The sequence below is a fragment of the Nesoenas mayeri genome (assembly GCF_963082525.1).
Source record: "Nesoenas mayeri genome assembly, chromosome: 2".
NCBI lineage: Eukaryota > Metazoa > Chordata > Aves > Columbiformes > Columbidae > Nesoenas > Nesoenas mayeri.
The window spans coordinates 161,303,968-161,320,144 of NC_137543.1; the positions used below are offsets into that span (position 1 = coordinate 161,303,968).

A 16,177-nucleotide genomic window follows, 5' to 3' on the forward strand; every position below is an offset into this window, starting at 1 on the left:
ACATGTATCAAACCTTACAGCCTCCAGGATGAAATGAGCTCTTCCAAGAGAAAATAAAATAAAATAATATCTTTTTTTTAAATAAAAGGAGTGCAGACATCAGGCAGACACCCAACTGCTCTCCACCACAACCATACTCTGAAATGCACTGAGAATCAGCTGCTTTAGAGAGTGTTCTGGTTGTACCAACAAGTGGAGATGGAGATGTGCAATCATTACTTCCCATTAGTCAGACCTGTCCCTAGAGGGACAGGTAGTCTCAAAGTTTTTCAAGGATGGAGCTCCCTGTCTGAAGGATTTTATAAAGTTTTACTCAGAAAGTATAAAGATAAGTGAATTAGTAGTTTTTTGGCCCATTTCTCAATCAGAGCCAAGCCATCTAAGTGATGTTCTCCAAAAATTCAAGGCATAACAGGAAAAACTATTATGAAATAATATTCATTTTTCTAAATATTCTAGAAATACGAAGGATGCTCAAATCTTCGCTCACCCGTGACATCAATCTTGAAGGTGAGTTTCTGGCCAGCAGCCTCGCAGGTGTACTCCCCAGCATCTTTCTTCTCCACCTGACCCACCACCAGACAACGCGATTTCCCCTCCGACTCCACCTTGAACTTCTTGCTCGAGGTGATCAGTTTCCCCTCCTTGTACCATTTCACGTCGGTCTTCTCCTGGGCCACCTCACAGCTCAATGTGGCGTTTTCTGATAGTGCAGCTTTCACCTCTTTCTTCACTTTGTCCTTGTTTGTAAACACAACTTCTGGCTCTGAAAAGAGAGAGAAACTCAGGGTGTCTCCAAAATACGGTGTTGTCCAATCTCTTTATCACAGCTTACAGGTAACATTGAAACCAAGACTCTGACTGGAGAATATACATCTAAAACTATTGGTAGAACATTCAAACCACTTTGTGGTGAGCTTTTGGGTTTTGTTTTGTGTTTCGAGTGCAGACATTGGGCAGACAAGTCTACCATGCTTCACCATGACCCTGCTCTGAAACACTCTGAGAATCAACAGCTTTGCACAGTTGTTCTGGTTGTACCAACATGTTGGGATGGAGATGTGCCATCAGTACTTTCCTCTTGAGGGCCCTGCTCCTACAGAGATGGGTAGATCCCAAAGTTTTTCAAGTATGGAGCTCCCTGTCTTAAAGATTTTCTAATGTTTTACGATGATAATAATATACAATAATATTCATTTTTCTAAATTGTCTACAAATAGGAAAGCTGGGCCAAAGAATCTTCTCTCACCTGTGACATCAATCTTGAAGGTGAGTTTCTGGCCGGCAGCCTCGCAGGTGTACTCCCCAGCATCTTTCTTCTCCACCTGACCCACCACCAGACAACGTGATTTCCCATCCGACTCCACCTTGAACTTCTTGCTCGAGGTGATCAGTTTCCCCTCCTTGTACCATTTCACGTCGGTCTTCTCCTGGGCCACCTCGCAGCTCAATGTGGCATTTTCTGATAGTGCAGCTTTCACCTCCTTCTGCACCTTGTCTTTGTTGATAAAAGCATCTTCTGCCTCTGGAATTAAGGATATAGGGATGGATTTTAAAAATTAATCTTTCACACACGTCCCCATTCCCAAACGCACACATCAGTGTTTGAATTGTGATGATGAATCTGGATTTCTCATTCACATTCCCTGCCAACCTCTCAACTGAATGTCAACATTTGAAACACATCAAGTGCCAGTGAAGGATTCCTTTACTGGTAGTCCAAGACAGTTTATATAACCCTAGGCTGCTTTTATCTTCACCACTATCATTCTCCAAAATCTGCAGAAAAGAAGTTCTCATGTCCCAATGCCCAACAGCACACCCATGGATGCAGACTGTAAGAAGTCCATTTGCTGTTGGAATACAAGCATTAACTTGTCTAAATTACCCAAAAGCTGCACTTTGCTTTGCCAGCCAAAGTAAAGCTATTCATAGGAAAAAAACTTTATGAGCATATTATGTGTTTATATCCTTATTTCCCAAATGTTCCAAAGATGTATCATCTCAGAAGTTTTTCTCTACCAAATAAAAATTAGCCACCTGCCATGGTATTTGCTGAACATTGACCATGCCAGGATAAAAAAACAATGTAATATATGAACTCCTCAATTTGCTTTAAATTCATCAAGACTCAACAGAGGGATGTCAAGGTTTAATAATTTTCTTGCTAGTATCATGGAAAAGACACCTGGTTTACTCAGCTACAGCTTCTGACACCAGTTCTAGTATTTCCTTTTAGCTGGCAGAGTCCATAATAGAAATAGTTTCCTCCATAATAAAGATACACTTTATCTAAGGAAGGAGCATTCACAAGGGAATGCTTGTGCTCCAAAGATTTTCTCTGTCCTTTAATTTCTCCTGTGATAATTGAATTCTCATTTTCTATCAGTGCATCTCCACCACATTCCCAGGTAAATTGATCTTCAGCCTGCTGTGGAAATCCACTGCATTCATAATTTGCCAAGAAGGGAGACAGGTCTATTAATTGGAACATAACTGCATGAGTAAAGTAGTACAATTTAAATACTGGCTTCATCGCAGCCAGCTGAGATGAAATTTGCAAAGCCACATAAATTTTATCTCCCGCAGTTTTTTCAGGATTTAAAACAGAGATACAGTAAATTATACTTACCTGCGATGATGATCTTGAAGGTGAGTTTCTGGCCGGCAGCCTCGCAGGTGTACTCCCCAGCATCTTTCTTCTCCACCTGACCCACCACCAGACGACGCGATTTCCCCTCCGACTCCACCTTGAACTTCTTGCTCGAGGTGATCAGTTTCCCCTCCTTGTACCATTTCACGTCGGTCTTCTCCTGGGCCACCTCGCAGCTCAGGGTGGCGTTTTCTGATAGTGCAGCTTTCACCTCCTTCTTCACTTTGTCCTTGTTGATAAAAGCATCTTCTGCTTCTGTAGGGTGGGAGAATCAATTTAAAACTCACACATCTGTTCAAGACCATCCAGAGTGTCCAAACCCAAACGAAAAATCCTTTTTATGGCAACTGCCACATCTCTTTCAATTTGGAATGATCCCACTCACAGCAAAGATACAGCGAGGACACAGCCCTCTGTACAGTCTGAGGACAACACATCAGCCACTTCTAAGCAAAATGACACAATGCCTCAGTAGTTTAACTTCTTTCCCATCTTGATGGATAAACACAAAATCTGACTTTTCTTCCTTAATGTACTGCACAAATAATCTCCCAATCATATCCACCACTGGGATCCATATGTGAACCTTGCCCATTCTAGGTACTTCTTGAGTACGCTTGTTCTCCTACTTCTTCCAGACCTCTTTTCTTTCACATCTGGGAGCTGGCCCTACCTTTATCCCTATAAATCACAACAACAAACAAACTTTAATTTGTCCTTACTATGACAACAGAAAACAACAAGGACTGCTGAATGGGATTCATCTCATGGATGAAGACAACTAACTATGGGCATCTGTGTGCCAGTGGGTGCACACAAGCTGGTGCCTGATCTCCCTCACTACTCAGTGAACATCTGGGCTAAACAGTCCCTGGATCCTGGAAAGGGATTCATTTTGCTCTGTAGTAAAGGAAACTCATGGAACAATCTGTGTTGAGAGCAAACATCTCCCACCTGTGACGTTAAGCTTGAAGGTGAGTTTCTGTCCGGCAGCCTCGCAGGTGTACTCCCCAGCATCTTTCTTCTCCACCTGACCCACCACCAGACGACGCGATTTCCCCTCCGACTCCACCTTGAACTTCTTGCTTGAGGTGATCAGTTTCCCCTCCTTATACCATTTCACGTCGGTCTTCTCTTGGGCCACCTCGCAGCTCAATGTGGCGTTTTCTGATAGTGCAGCTTTCACCTCCTTCTTCACTTTGTCCTTGTTGATAAATGCATCTTCTGCTTCTGAAATAGGGAAACATTAGGGAAAGAAATGTAAGATATAAATAGCTTGCAACAAGACAATATTACATATATTTTGTGTAGGTGCTTTACAGGACCATTTATTGTAAGTAACATTGCTTTGCAATTCTTTTTATCACATAAAATATTACACCCTCAAAACATAGTCCATATAACTATCATACCTCTCTGACTAGAATTCACAAGTAGATCGACAATCTCATTCAAAATTTTCAGATTTCTTATAATGAACACAAAGATAAATATCCCCCTTTATATCTTTATGATATTTCTACACACCTCACTTGGAACTAGCCAAATGTAGCACAACCATGAGCTACTACCTTCACTATCACATCATTTCCAGGAATTTACCAGCATCTCAGTATTTTAGATTAAAACTGGGTGTTTTTCAGACAATATCTTGGAATTCAACCCCAAAGAAATGACAAAGATACAGTTCCTAACATGGAAAAGTGCTTGGCCTACATTATAAATAAAACTGGCCTATAAAATTTGAAGTTTACTATTCTTTCCTCTAAAATCTCTAGTTTTTTAGAAAACTGGCAGCAAGGAATCTTGTCATAACACAAGCAATAAGAATGAAGTGTTTGAAATCATTTTCTTCCACAGTACCACTAAATCTTCCAGCTAAACAAGTGGAGTTGGCATCAAAAACATATCATGTGCAATAAATAGTTTGTTAGGTATACGAAAAGATTCAGTTGTCACCTTGCTAGGTAAGACTGACTGATAAATTGCATCTTTCACTGATTACTTTAATGGTTGTTTTACCTGGTTCTCCTTGTCATCAGCAACTGGTGTAGTCACAGTTGGCTTTTGTATTAGTGTACATTTCATACAATCATAGAATGTCCTGAGCTGGAAGGGACCCACAAGGATCATCGAGTCCAATTCATGTCTCTCATTGAGATGTAGGAGGACAAACAAATCCTAAACAAATGAGCTGCCACACTTTTTTTCCACTGATTTACCCTAAGAAATCTCTGTACAAGGTGTCTGGTATGGCTACGTGATCAATGTCACATAGCAACAACTGTCCAGCATTTAGCACAGGTGGCCTATGCCTATTTGTTTCCCAGGTATGTGTTTGAGTGCTGAAGTCCATGATTTCACTGCTACAGAAGCATATGCTCCAAAGATAAATGTTGGAATAGCAAGTGTATGGGGTTGGCATTGCCCTAAGTTACATAGAATCATAGAATGGGTTTGGTTGGAAGGAACCTTCAAAGCTCATCCAGTGCCCCCCCTGCCATGAGCAGGGACATCTTCACCAGCTCAGGTTGCTCAGAGCCCCGTCCAGCCTGGTCTGGGATGTCTCCAGGGATGGTTCATCCACCACCTCTCTGGGCAACCTGGGCCAGGCTCTCACCACCCTCAGTGTAACAAATTCCTTCCTCATGTCCAGCTTGAATCTCCCCTCTTTTAGTTTAAAACCATCATCCCTTTTCCTGTCATAGCAGGCCCTGCTAAAATACTTCCACTCAGCTTCAGACACCCCGGTTACCTGGTTAAAGTGACCTGGGAGGCTCTTGGTTCTTCCTAGCAGTCATGGTGAACCCCTTCCATAACCTGTGCTACTGCCTTCCTACCCCCAGCCACCCTCAGCACCCTCCTAGTGCTATCTACTCCTCCTTGATGACTTTCTCATCTGCATTCCATCTCTGTCATGTCTGTACTCCGAGTGGCAGCAGCTGCCTGGGAGGGTGAGGACTTAGGGGTAAGTTCAGGTCAAGTTCCTACACTGCTGACCGTGGCACTACATGCAATCCTGGGAGCCACATCACATCAATATTGCACAGTCCACGGAAAGAGAGAGGACCTATGAAGCAGGAACCCAGCTTACATGCTCTAAATTTGAGCTTCTCTGTTTATATTGGCTGTAGAAGGGGTGTAACGAGGTGTCTTTGTCATTAAGGTGACGTTAATGAGGCCTATACTGGGTCGTACCAAACTCCTCAAAGGCACAAGTCATCCCACTGCAGATTAAGCAGCATTTTGATATCTAAAAGAGCTCCAGCACACACACCGCGGTTTGCATTCAAAACTGGTTGCAAAAATATAAACATTTCAACTTTCAGCTACAACTTGGACTGTGAATATACAGGATGCACTTAGCAAATGAGTTACAAATCGGTCATTGTCAATGGGTGCTGTATTTAAAATTACAACTTGGACTGTGAATATACAGGATGCACTTAGCAAACGAGTTACAAACTGGTCTTTGTCAATGGGTGTAGTATTTAAAATCTCAAGTTGACAGGGCAGGAATATTCCAGATGGGTTATTCCTTGTTCTCTGCATTCTTTCCATTTAATACAAACCATTTTTATAATGATAGGAAATGTGACTAAAACTTTTAATCAACTTATTAAGTGATTTACACTTGCCAGTAATTTGCCTTAGAAGGTTATTGTAAAGTTAAATAAGTATTCAGTGCAGATGACATTTCCAGCCTCAGCTGAAACTGGTTAGCGAAGTTCCACTGAAACTCAGAAAGATAATTTTCAGCATATGGAGCTTTCACCAGCTTCAAATAAGGATTTCACTGTATACCATGAATCTTCAGACAATGATATTTTAGAACCAGCTCTTTCGGCTACACAACTCGCACAGTCCCTAAGTGTGCAGCACCTGCTTCTTTTTATATTAAGCCAAAAAAGTTATATCTGCATCCCAAAACTCAACACTGAGCATCTAACCTTTAAGCCATCCATAAATAGGGAAGGTTTTGTGACACCAGTGGAGCCCTGGAGTACAGGAACCCTGAAAAGCTTTCCGAGTGCAATGGTAAGAGGATAAATTAAGACCCAGAAAGCCACTGCGCTTTGGGATAATCTGGTCAGATGAGGATTTCTGCAGCAGAAGAGCCAACCACTCCGAGTACTCATAATCCCTCCTGACTTTCACACTAGATCATTTTCCAGTGAGTGCTGGACTTGCACGTCGTGTTACAGTCGTACACATGAGAAATACAGCAACGGTATCCAGGCAGAGCCCTCTCTGCTTGCGACAGAGGGGGAGAGGTGTTACATTACCCTGCGCTGCCATGAAGTCATCTCATTTGAAAGAGAACCGAAAACCTTTGGTTTCTGAGGCAGACGGCTAAGAATAGCCCTCAGCCAGAGAAATTCAAGGGTAAAAGCACTAAATTTCCATGTTTTCTGGCTACACCTCTGCAGTAATGTATAATATGGTTTCAACAACTTGTTTTAATACCAGTCTGTGCCGTGGTTTTTATATCCATGTCCGCGTTGCATTTTGTCTGAAAGATGGCTCTCAAATCTAGCCTTACTGTAACCCATCCTTCACTGAAAACAGCAGTTCCCTGAGCCGAAAGCACGAGCTATGCAATTCATGAAAAACAGCCAAAGTGCCCCAACACACCCCCTGTGTACCCCACAAAGAGTGAGGACACATAACAGCGGGTGGTTCACAACATACGCAATGGGGAGCAGCAAAGCTTTACGCTGTAGTAGCAGCTGTATATGGCACATAGAAGAAAGAGGCAAAAGGGTGCCCCAGGATAGTGGGAAAGCACTAAAAACTGCAACATTTACAAGGGAACATCCCTGCAAGAACTTAGAATCATAGAATCATTTAGGTTGGAAAAGACTTTTAAGATCATCAAGTCCAGCCGTTAACCCAACGCTGTCATTAAACCATGTCCCTAAATACCTCATCTATGTGTCTTTTAAACTGCTTCAGGGATGGTGACTCCACCACTTCCCTGGGCAGCCTGTTCCAATGCCTGACAACTCTTCTGATAATGAATTTTTCCCAATATCCAAACTAGACTTTCAGGTCTCCACCATGGTTGTGAGCAGGAAAGTCAATAGACTCCCAGCACAGTTACTCTTCTACATAGCTGATAAAATGCCAGACTTCTGCCAGCATCATGGTCCCAGTGTATTTGATGTCATAACAGATTAGAAAATAGTTTCCCTGATCAGCTCAGAATATGAGACAAGTGTAACATTAACAGAGAGGCATTTGGCTGCAGAGACAGCAGAGTTTTATGGATAAAAACCAAACACCTTCTTATCATCTGATGCAGTAATGATCACTCAGAATGTAGCCAACATGTCGATGGTTTCCTGGAGCCTGAGATGAAATTTGCTGGACCTCTTGCAAAATATACTGAGACTAAAGAAATCTCTAGTGTAATCCGAGTGAAAGAATGGCCTCAGTATTTAATCCCCAGACTCCAAACTATGTTGTTAAGGAGAAAAATGCAAATATAAATAAGCATTCCTGGACTCATGCCTGTCATTGCAGATGTAGAATTCATAATAAACAGTCATCACCTTTGGGTCCAGCAGGTCACAGATACGTGCAAAGCAACTTAACCAAAATTTTTAGGACAATATGCTACCACTCACTCCCAAACCTTCTCAATGCAGCAACAACAAAGAAGGGATCTTGTAAATGTTACTGTTTAAATATTGCTTGGTAGGCAAGGATTTGCACCACTTCTTATAGCTTTACAGATAACAATTGGGCATCCAATGAAAGATAAGGAAAGTGGGAGGGGAAGAGCTGGATGAAAGGCTGTTAAATACAATGGATAATTCAAGTTCCACACATCTGTATCTGTTGGTTTTCATTGTGTATAAAGTTTCATGGTGCTCGGAGTTATGAGGCTGTGTTCACATATGTGTTTGTGCAGCCAGACCTGTGGAATAACTGAAGTAATTCTATGGTTTCAGAGTGAGGACATGTAGAGGAATGACGAAATGAAGAGGGAAGAAAACAGAGACTTTTGTCAAAGACTAGCAAGAGGAAGAGGAGGAAGAGCAATACTAATGATCAAATTGCAAGAGGTTCTTTAGCACAGTGCCTGCTAATGAAAACTCTTCGTTCACTATCTGAGCCTGAGGACACTTAGGGGGAGTTGAGGAGCTGATATCAGGACACCTGTACCTAATCAGTAGATCTGCACAGTCCCACACAGCCTCACTGAAATGGTAGCTCAGACCAACATCAGAAAGTACTTTAACAGCATTTCTAATATTTTGACAGGTAAAATGGAAGACACTCAGGCACAAAGAAAAGGCAACGGAATATAAACCGGACTATGTCTCACCTGTGACATCAATCTTGAAGGCGAGTTTCTGGCCGGCAGCCTCGCAGGTGTACTCCCCAGCATCTTTCTTCTCCACCTGACCCACCACCAGACGACGCGATTTCCCCTCCGACTCCACCTTGAACTTCTTGCTCGAGGTGATCAGTTTCCCCTCTTTGTACCATTTCACGTCGGTCTTCTCCTGGGCCACCTCGCAGCTCAATGTGGCATTTTCTGATAGTGCAGCTTTCACCTCCTTCTTCACTTTGTCCTTGTTGATAAAAGCATCTTCTGCTTCTGTAGGGTGGGAGAATCAATTTAAAACTCACACATCTGTTCAAGACCATCCAGAGTGTCCAAACCCAAACGAAAAATCCTTTTTATGGCAACTGCCACATCTCTTTCAATTTGGAATGATCCCACTCACAGCAAAGATACAGCGAGGACACAGCCCTCTGTACAGTCTGAGGACAACACATCAGCCACTTCTGAGCCAAACAACAGAATGTCTCAGGAGACCATTTTCTTCCCATCGCCACAAGAAATTTGACTTTTTGTTCCTTAACGTAATGGACAAATAATCTCCCAATCATATCCTCCACTGGCATCCATATGTAAACCTTGCCCATTTTAGGTACTTCTTGAGCAGATTTGTTCTCCTACTTCTCCGAGACCTATTTTCTTTCGCATCTGGGAGCTGGCCCTACCTTTATCTCTATAAATCGCAAAACCATAAGTAAAGTTTTTTTATTTTTTATTTACTGAGAAAGCAGAAAGCAAGGACGTCTGAATGGGATTCACCTCACAGATGAAGACAACAAATTTTAGGCATCCGAGTGGCAGATACAGAAAAGTTGGTCACCTAATCACCCTCACTACTCAATGAACATCTGGGCTACGCAGTCCCTGGAGAGGGATTCATTTTGCTCTGTAGTAAAGGGAAATCAGGGACCACTCTGTGATGAGAACTGACATGTCTCACCTGTGACATCAATCTTGAAGGTGAGTTTCTGGCCAGCAGCCTCACAGGTGTACTCCCCAGCATCTTTCTTATCCACCTGACCCACCACCAGACGACGTGATTTCCCCTCCGACTCCACCTTGAACTTCTTGCTCGAGGTGATCAGTTTCCCCTCTTTGTACCATTTCACGTCGGTCTTCTCCTGGGCCACCTCACAGCTCAGGGTGGCATTTTGTGTCAGTACAGCCTTCACCTCCTTTTGTACCTTGTCCTTGTTTGTAAACACATCTTCGGTCTCTGTAAGAAAGCCACAACAGTCACACGTAGCTTTTTGCAGTTGTCTTCTCCAGTGCTTAATCAAATTACCTCTATTCCACTATATTTTCCCCTGACAGGTAGTATCATGATGGTCCATTAAGGCAGGACAACACCTTCATCTCTGCTTTGCTGGTAGGAGGTGAATAAGTGTATGGGAAAGCTGGGATAAATTATCAAAACTCACTATTTGAGCACAGATTTGAACATGGGACTTAGAGCATGAGCATTTACTGCCTGGTCCCTCCTCCCTCTTCTTTCTTTTTCTCTTTCTATGCCTTTCCAAGGTTCCAGTGAATCCAAACTCTCTTATCCTAATATACAGGAACATTCACACTTTTGCTGCCTATTTGGGCCGCTCAAATTCAGCCATTCTCCACCTAAATAGAGCTCTTCAAACACCTCTCCTTTCCTTTTTTTTTTTTTTAAATCTATTTTTATTCTATTTTTATCCTATATTTTTAATCTACCTCTGCTATGGCCTCACGCTGTGATTCTGCAGGAGTTTTTCTGCAGACAGACCGGGTGAGAGGTGCAGAAGTTATCATCCTTGCACATCATTGTTTTTTTGTGGTTACAAGTCATGGATCCAACAGTGTGTGTATAAAATGTTGATATGACAATTAACTGAAAATCAAGTCCTGTGGCTCAAATATTTGACCCCAGAGAGGTTGTGAAATGGTCCTCAAAATGGAATATTCCTTTACCTTTGACATTTCTAGCATTTTCTCACCTCTGACTTTGACTTGGAATGTTGTTCTGTCGTCCTTGGTTTCACAGGTATAGCTCCCTTGGTCTTGCTGTGTCACCTTCTTGATGATGAGCTTGCGGTGCGTCCCCTGGGAGACGATTGTTGTCCTCTGGTCCTGCTTCACCTCAGTTTGATCCTTCTTCCATACCACAGCTCCACTCACAGCTGACACCTCACAGACGAGCTCGAGGTTTTCAGAAGGCCTGATTGATATTTCTGGAGTCGTTTTGGGCTTGTTGACAAAAGTAACAGCTTCATCTGGAAAGAGAAAAACAGAAAACAGCTTATGCCTTCATGCAGGCTTATCAGCACAAAGTTAAGACGCAGTAGTTACCAATCATTATTTCATTGCTAGTCTCACTTGGGTGATCAAGTTTCAGCTCTGGAGGTGTAATGTATATATTTCTGCATGGTATTATTGCAACCTAATTATGACAGAGTGTTAACAGTTATGGCAATAATCTGTGGTGATGAGTCAGACAAGGTTCTCCTGAGCTACAGCAACGTTATCTCTACCAGGAAACACATTGTCCAGGTTTTAAATCTTCCAGAGAGTTAGTACATCCTGGTGTCCAGTTTGGGAGTTGGGTATTGATGAATCCTTTATGCTGTATCAGGTCTACAGTGTGCTATTAATACTAGCCTTATGAAGTTCTAGATAGACATGGATCTATGCATACCTGGATCCATAACCAGAATCCACCTAAGTGATGTGCATCCATTTTCTGCCTCCCTTTCGAAAGTCAAACATGAAAGGTGCTGCAAAGCATGGACGCAGTGGTTTCTATTACCAAGCCATGAGCAGAACCTGGCCCAACATCATGAGATCGTAAAACCTGATGTGTGCTTTAATTCACAGCTCCTGACTCAACACACACATTAATGTTAGTGCCCAGCTTTCTGACAGATGGTGCAAACCCCTTTTATCGTCAGATAATTGCTCTCAGTTACAGTGCAATCACATTCATCTCAAGCTCTCAGCTTGATTTCAAAGATCTAAAAGGATGTAGAGATTTTTGAAATCAAGCTGAGATGCCTTCCAGTTGCTGGGGCTTTAGTCCTCACTCCTTTTTTCTGATTTCAGGCAAGCTCTAGGGAAGACATATTGACACCAGAGACCCCAAACAGCTTTGAAAATACTCAGGAAATCTCAGAAACTCTTGTTGGAAGTGATGAGGGGCCTTCTTTTACATGTTTCTGAGCCCATTCCTGCAGCATCATGTTCACATGATCAGTCCCACTGGACTAATCCTTTCCCAGATCAAATCAGGGTAGAATCACAGAATCATATTGGTTGGAAGAGACCATCAGGATCATTGAGCCCAAGCTTTGACCTAACACTGGCACTAAAACATGTCCCTAAGAGCCTCATCTACAATACAAAGGGAATAACCTCTTTGATAAGATATTCTCCATCTTCTAGAGTAGCTCAAGTAGCAAAGGTTCCTCCTTCGATACCTCAGCTCAAACTCTGCCGACTGCACAGGCTGGTGGCCATACAATGTATGTTGTGTATGCAGCAACAATACAGCATTTTTATCATCTCGGGGGTTTTGCAAGTCTATTTGTAAAGGTAAAAACAAAGACAACTAAGTAAGTGGAGACAGGCACCTTGCATGTAAAATGTGAGCAAACCTACCTGACACACCCTGTCCCTAAGCTAATGAGCAATATTTGATGAGCATGTCAGGTATTTCATACCCTTCATTCTGCTAAGCCAGTCCCTGCCTGAAGAACAAGCTGATGGCTGCCAGTTATAACCAACCTTAGCTTAGTATTGCATTTCTTTTAGCAGCAACTGTTGCTTTCAGTCACCAAGTATCCCAAGGACAATTGCTATGCTACAGCCATGCCAAGCATGTCTGTGGCACCAGAAAACAAATATTTCATTTAAAATTGTAATAGTTAGTACTGATCTATTTTTAAAAAATTACATGACCAAGGAAGAATAGTCCTTTCAGAGCTCTGCAGTTCAGGATTATTGAGGAACCTAAGGGAATGTCGGGAAGATGTGCCAGGGGAGGTTTAGGTTGGATATTGGGAAAAGGTTCTTCACCCAGAGGGTGCTGGACACTGAACAGGCTCCCCAGGGAGGTGTCACGGCCCCAAGCCTGACAGTGTTCAAGAAGAGACTGGACAATGCTCTCAGACACATGATGTGAATTTTGGAGATGCCAGGAGTTGGACTCAATGATCCTTGTGGTTCCATTCCAACTCAAGATGTTCTATGATTCTACCACAAAGACACATTACTTCCCTGCCCTACGACCATGCCCTGACTGTGCAGTGATTCTTAGCTCTCTGGAAGCTTTACAGTGACTTGTGAAACAAGGTGGAAGTTGCCCTAGCTAAAGTTTTGTTCACTAGCTGTAACTCAATCTTTTTTCATCAAAATGTTTGTGGAGAAACACAGTTACTTAGCAGATTCCTTTATCTGAACCATGTGATGTTTTGTCGTAGGAGTTACAGGAGAGATTCACCTAAGCTACAAGTAGTCATCAAAAAGTCAGGTATCCTATCTCAGGTAATCAGGCTTCCTCTGTACTTGATGTTCAGACAAATGCAGCTCCAGAAAACTTTTTAAATCCATCTTAGATGTCTCCCATCACACAATATAAATTACCTTTTGGAAGGTACATTTCACTCTGCATTAATCAGATTGGATACAGCCGCATTGGCTCTTTTAGGCCAGCTTTTCAATAGGCAAAGTCAGAGCCTTAAGAATTACACTCAAAATGAAACTGTGTAATGTTTGATTCTCAACCAAAGAGAACTGGAGGCAGGATGCAGAGTGAACACCTGAGCAAATATCAGTTGCAAACTGGAAACAATCCCTCTAGCTCAGTAAACCCTGTATACAAACCCTCAAGACCAGTGCTGTGTTAGATTAATCAGCTATGATGAGTTTTTCTTTATCTGATGAGCAACATCATAGAAACATGGACGTACTGTTACAGGTGACAATCAATGAGTTGTTACTTCTCTTAAATTGCATTCCACTGCAGCATGTGGACACACCATGTCCATGCTTTCAGTAGAGTTTCAATCTGTAACTTAGGACTGGGTTAAAAATTAGGCTCTACACATAAGCCAGAAAACCACTTTTAGGAGGAAGGTTCCCACCGGGCTATGCAAATCGAATCAGTTGAATTTCACAGATATTGAATTTCAGAGATAAATTCCTGTGTCATTTTATACTCTGGCTCCATCCTAGACTGGAACACATTGGTGACAAGCATTTCTGTCCTGGGCTTAACCTGACAGCCACGTGCTCTACCACGTGCTTTATGGGCTTATGCCATGAACTAATGGCTTCACCTACAGTACCGCAGGGAGATGTCTCAGAGATCACAGTGTCCTTTGGGAACAGCAGGAGATGCTTAACGCTCAAAATCAGGAGTTAAAATTGTCTAAGGAGGACATGGGGCTTTCATAGTAAGACTTCAGCACAACCTTGGTCATGAAATTTAAAGACGATGTGTGTGCTGGTGCACTCACTGAGCTAAAAGAATAAAGGTCAGATGTGGTTCTCCGAATTGTGACTCCAGCCCTGCTAAAAGCTTTTGATGACTTGAATACATAACAACATCGCTAGATTATTTGTCCATATGATGAGTTTGCATAGCGATCACAATACAGATCAGAGTCTCTGCAAAAGTCCTGTACATTCTTGGCCAAAATAAAAGGCAATAGACAAGTATAATGAACCAAGTCCTGAGTTTCTAACATACTCTGATGCCATACTCGCATCACAAACTTACCCGAGACTTTTAAATCAAAAATAAGAGTGTCATCTCCAATTTTGCATGTATATATTCCTTCATCTTCTTTTGTCACAGCTGAAGCCACAAGCTTGTGCAGTTTTCCTTTATCTTCCATGGTGAATTTCTTGCTAGCTGTGATTTCTTTGCCATCTTTGTACCACTTAACCATGATGTTGGCCTCAGAGGTCTCAGAAACAAATTCAGCCTGTTTTCCAGAGGTGGCCCTGATAACTCCTCCAGTTTTCTCTTTGTTTATGAAGTTTGCAAGTGCTGAAACAAATAGAGACACTGGTAAAGGATTGTGTGGACATCAGTAAATATATACAACACTTACTTACAGTATTAATTTATCATAAGAACAAATATACACTTTTAATTATGGATCTAGTTACTAGGTTCTAATGCAGAAGGAGTCAAAATCCAGCCTTTATAAATCATATATGCGATTATCACGTGTCTAAAAACCAGGCCACATACAACACACGAGGTGCAATCAATGGGAGAGGAAGTCTTAAGCCATAGGGTTATGAATATCTGAGAGAGGTGCAGAAATATATATGACACAACCAAAGGGGAGGGAAATCTATGAAGGTTATTTAATCATTGTAATGTAACCACCTGACAAATAAATCTACTCTAAAATAGGTTAAAATTTAATCTAGATAAAGTAAATGATATTAAGTTACAATTCTATATGGATATCACAGACACTGAAATAAAAAAAAAAATCCTGGAAATTAACTGGAGCATAGAAGGCAAATAATAAATCTGACACCATATTAACATATAGTGGAATAATTGAGTCACTAGTTGCCTCAAAGCAAAGATTCAAACACCCACCAATATTTTAGCTAAAAATAGGAGCGTAAAACCACAGTCCCTTTTTTTCTACATAACGGAATTAATTTTCAAACATTTTCTTAACATATTATTTTAAAGCAACACACACAATCAAGTCACTTTGTTGGGAACTGTGCAGTCAAAGCTACTAAAATCAAAGCCTTGATTATGTACGCATTTTTTCCTTAATTTCAAGACCATACTTGCACAATACAAATTAACAATTCTGCAGAATGCCTCGCAAAAGCTCTTGTTAGGTTTCACTGCTGATACATTTGCAGTCCATGTTCTGGACCAGCTAAGTGTGTTCCATTCTTTTGCTCCAGAGGTGTTATTATCAATGCTACATCGTGGTGTAACACATATGGGTTCTCCTTTAGCTCAAGGACCCTACCCATGAGAAAGGGTTTTGCATTCGATTTCTCCGTGTCTCTGGTAGTGCTTTTAATTATAGACAAATATTTGTTAGGGAACCAATATTCACAGGCTTGTACAGTGGCAGAGTCCGGAGACCTAAAAATGAAGACTGGATTGACATGCCAAGCAGTGTACAGGTAAGAAAGAAAAATATAACACCGGT

At 41.8% G+C, this 16,177-nt stretch overlaps 1 protein-coding gene across 1 annotated transcript in view; it reads right to left on the bottom strand.

Annotated features, from left to right (window-relative positions):
* OBSCN (obscurin, cytoskeletal calmodulin and titin-interacting RhoGEF) overlaps positions 1-16,177 on the bottom strand; it is a gene marked incomplete at both ends in the record, with an annotated part of 192,075 nt that overhangs the window by 153,584 nt on the left and 22,314 nt on the right. The window contains 8 exons of the mRNA XM_080340366.1: positions 491-766; positions 1,250-1,525; positions 2,633-2,908; positions 3,608-3,883; positions 8,988-9,263; positions 9,949-10,224; positions 10,976-11,251; positions 14,755-15,027. Of these exons, the coding sequence (XP_080196492.1) occupies positions 491-766; positions 1,250-1,525; positions 2,633-2,908; positions 3,608-3,883; positions 8,988-9,263; positions 9,949-10,224; positions 10,976-11,251; positions 14,755-15,027 (2,205 nt within the window). The remainder of the gene's footprint in view (positions 1-490; positions 767-1,249; positions 1,526-2,632; positions 2,909-3,607; positions 3,884-8,987; positions 9,264-9,948; positions 10,225-10,975; positions 11,252-14,754; positions 15,028-16,177) is intronic.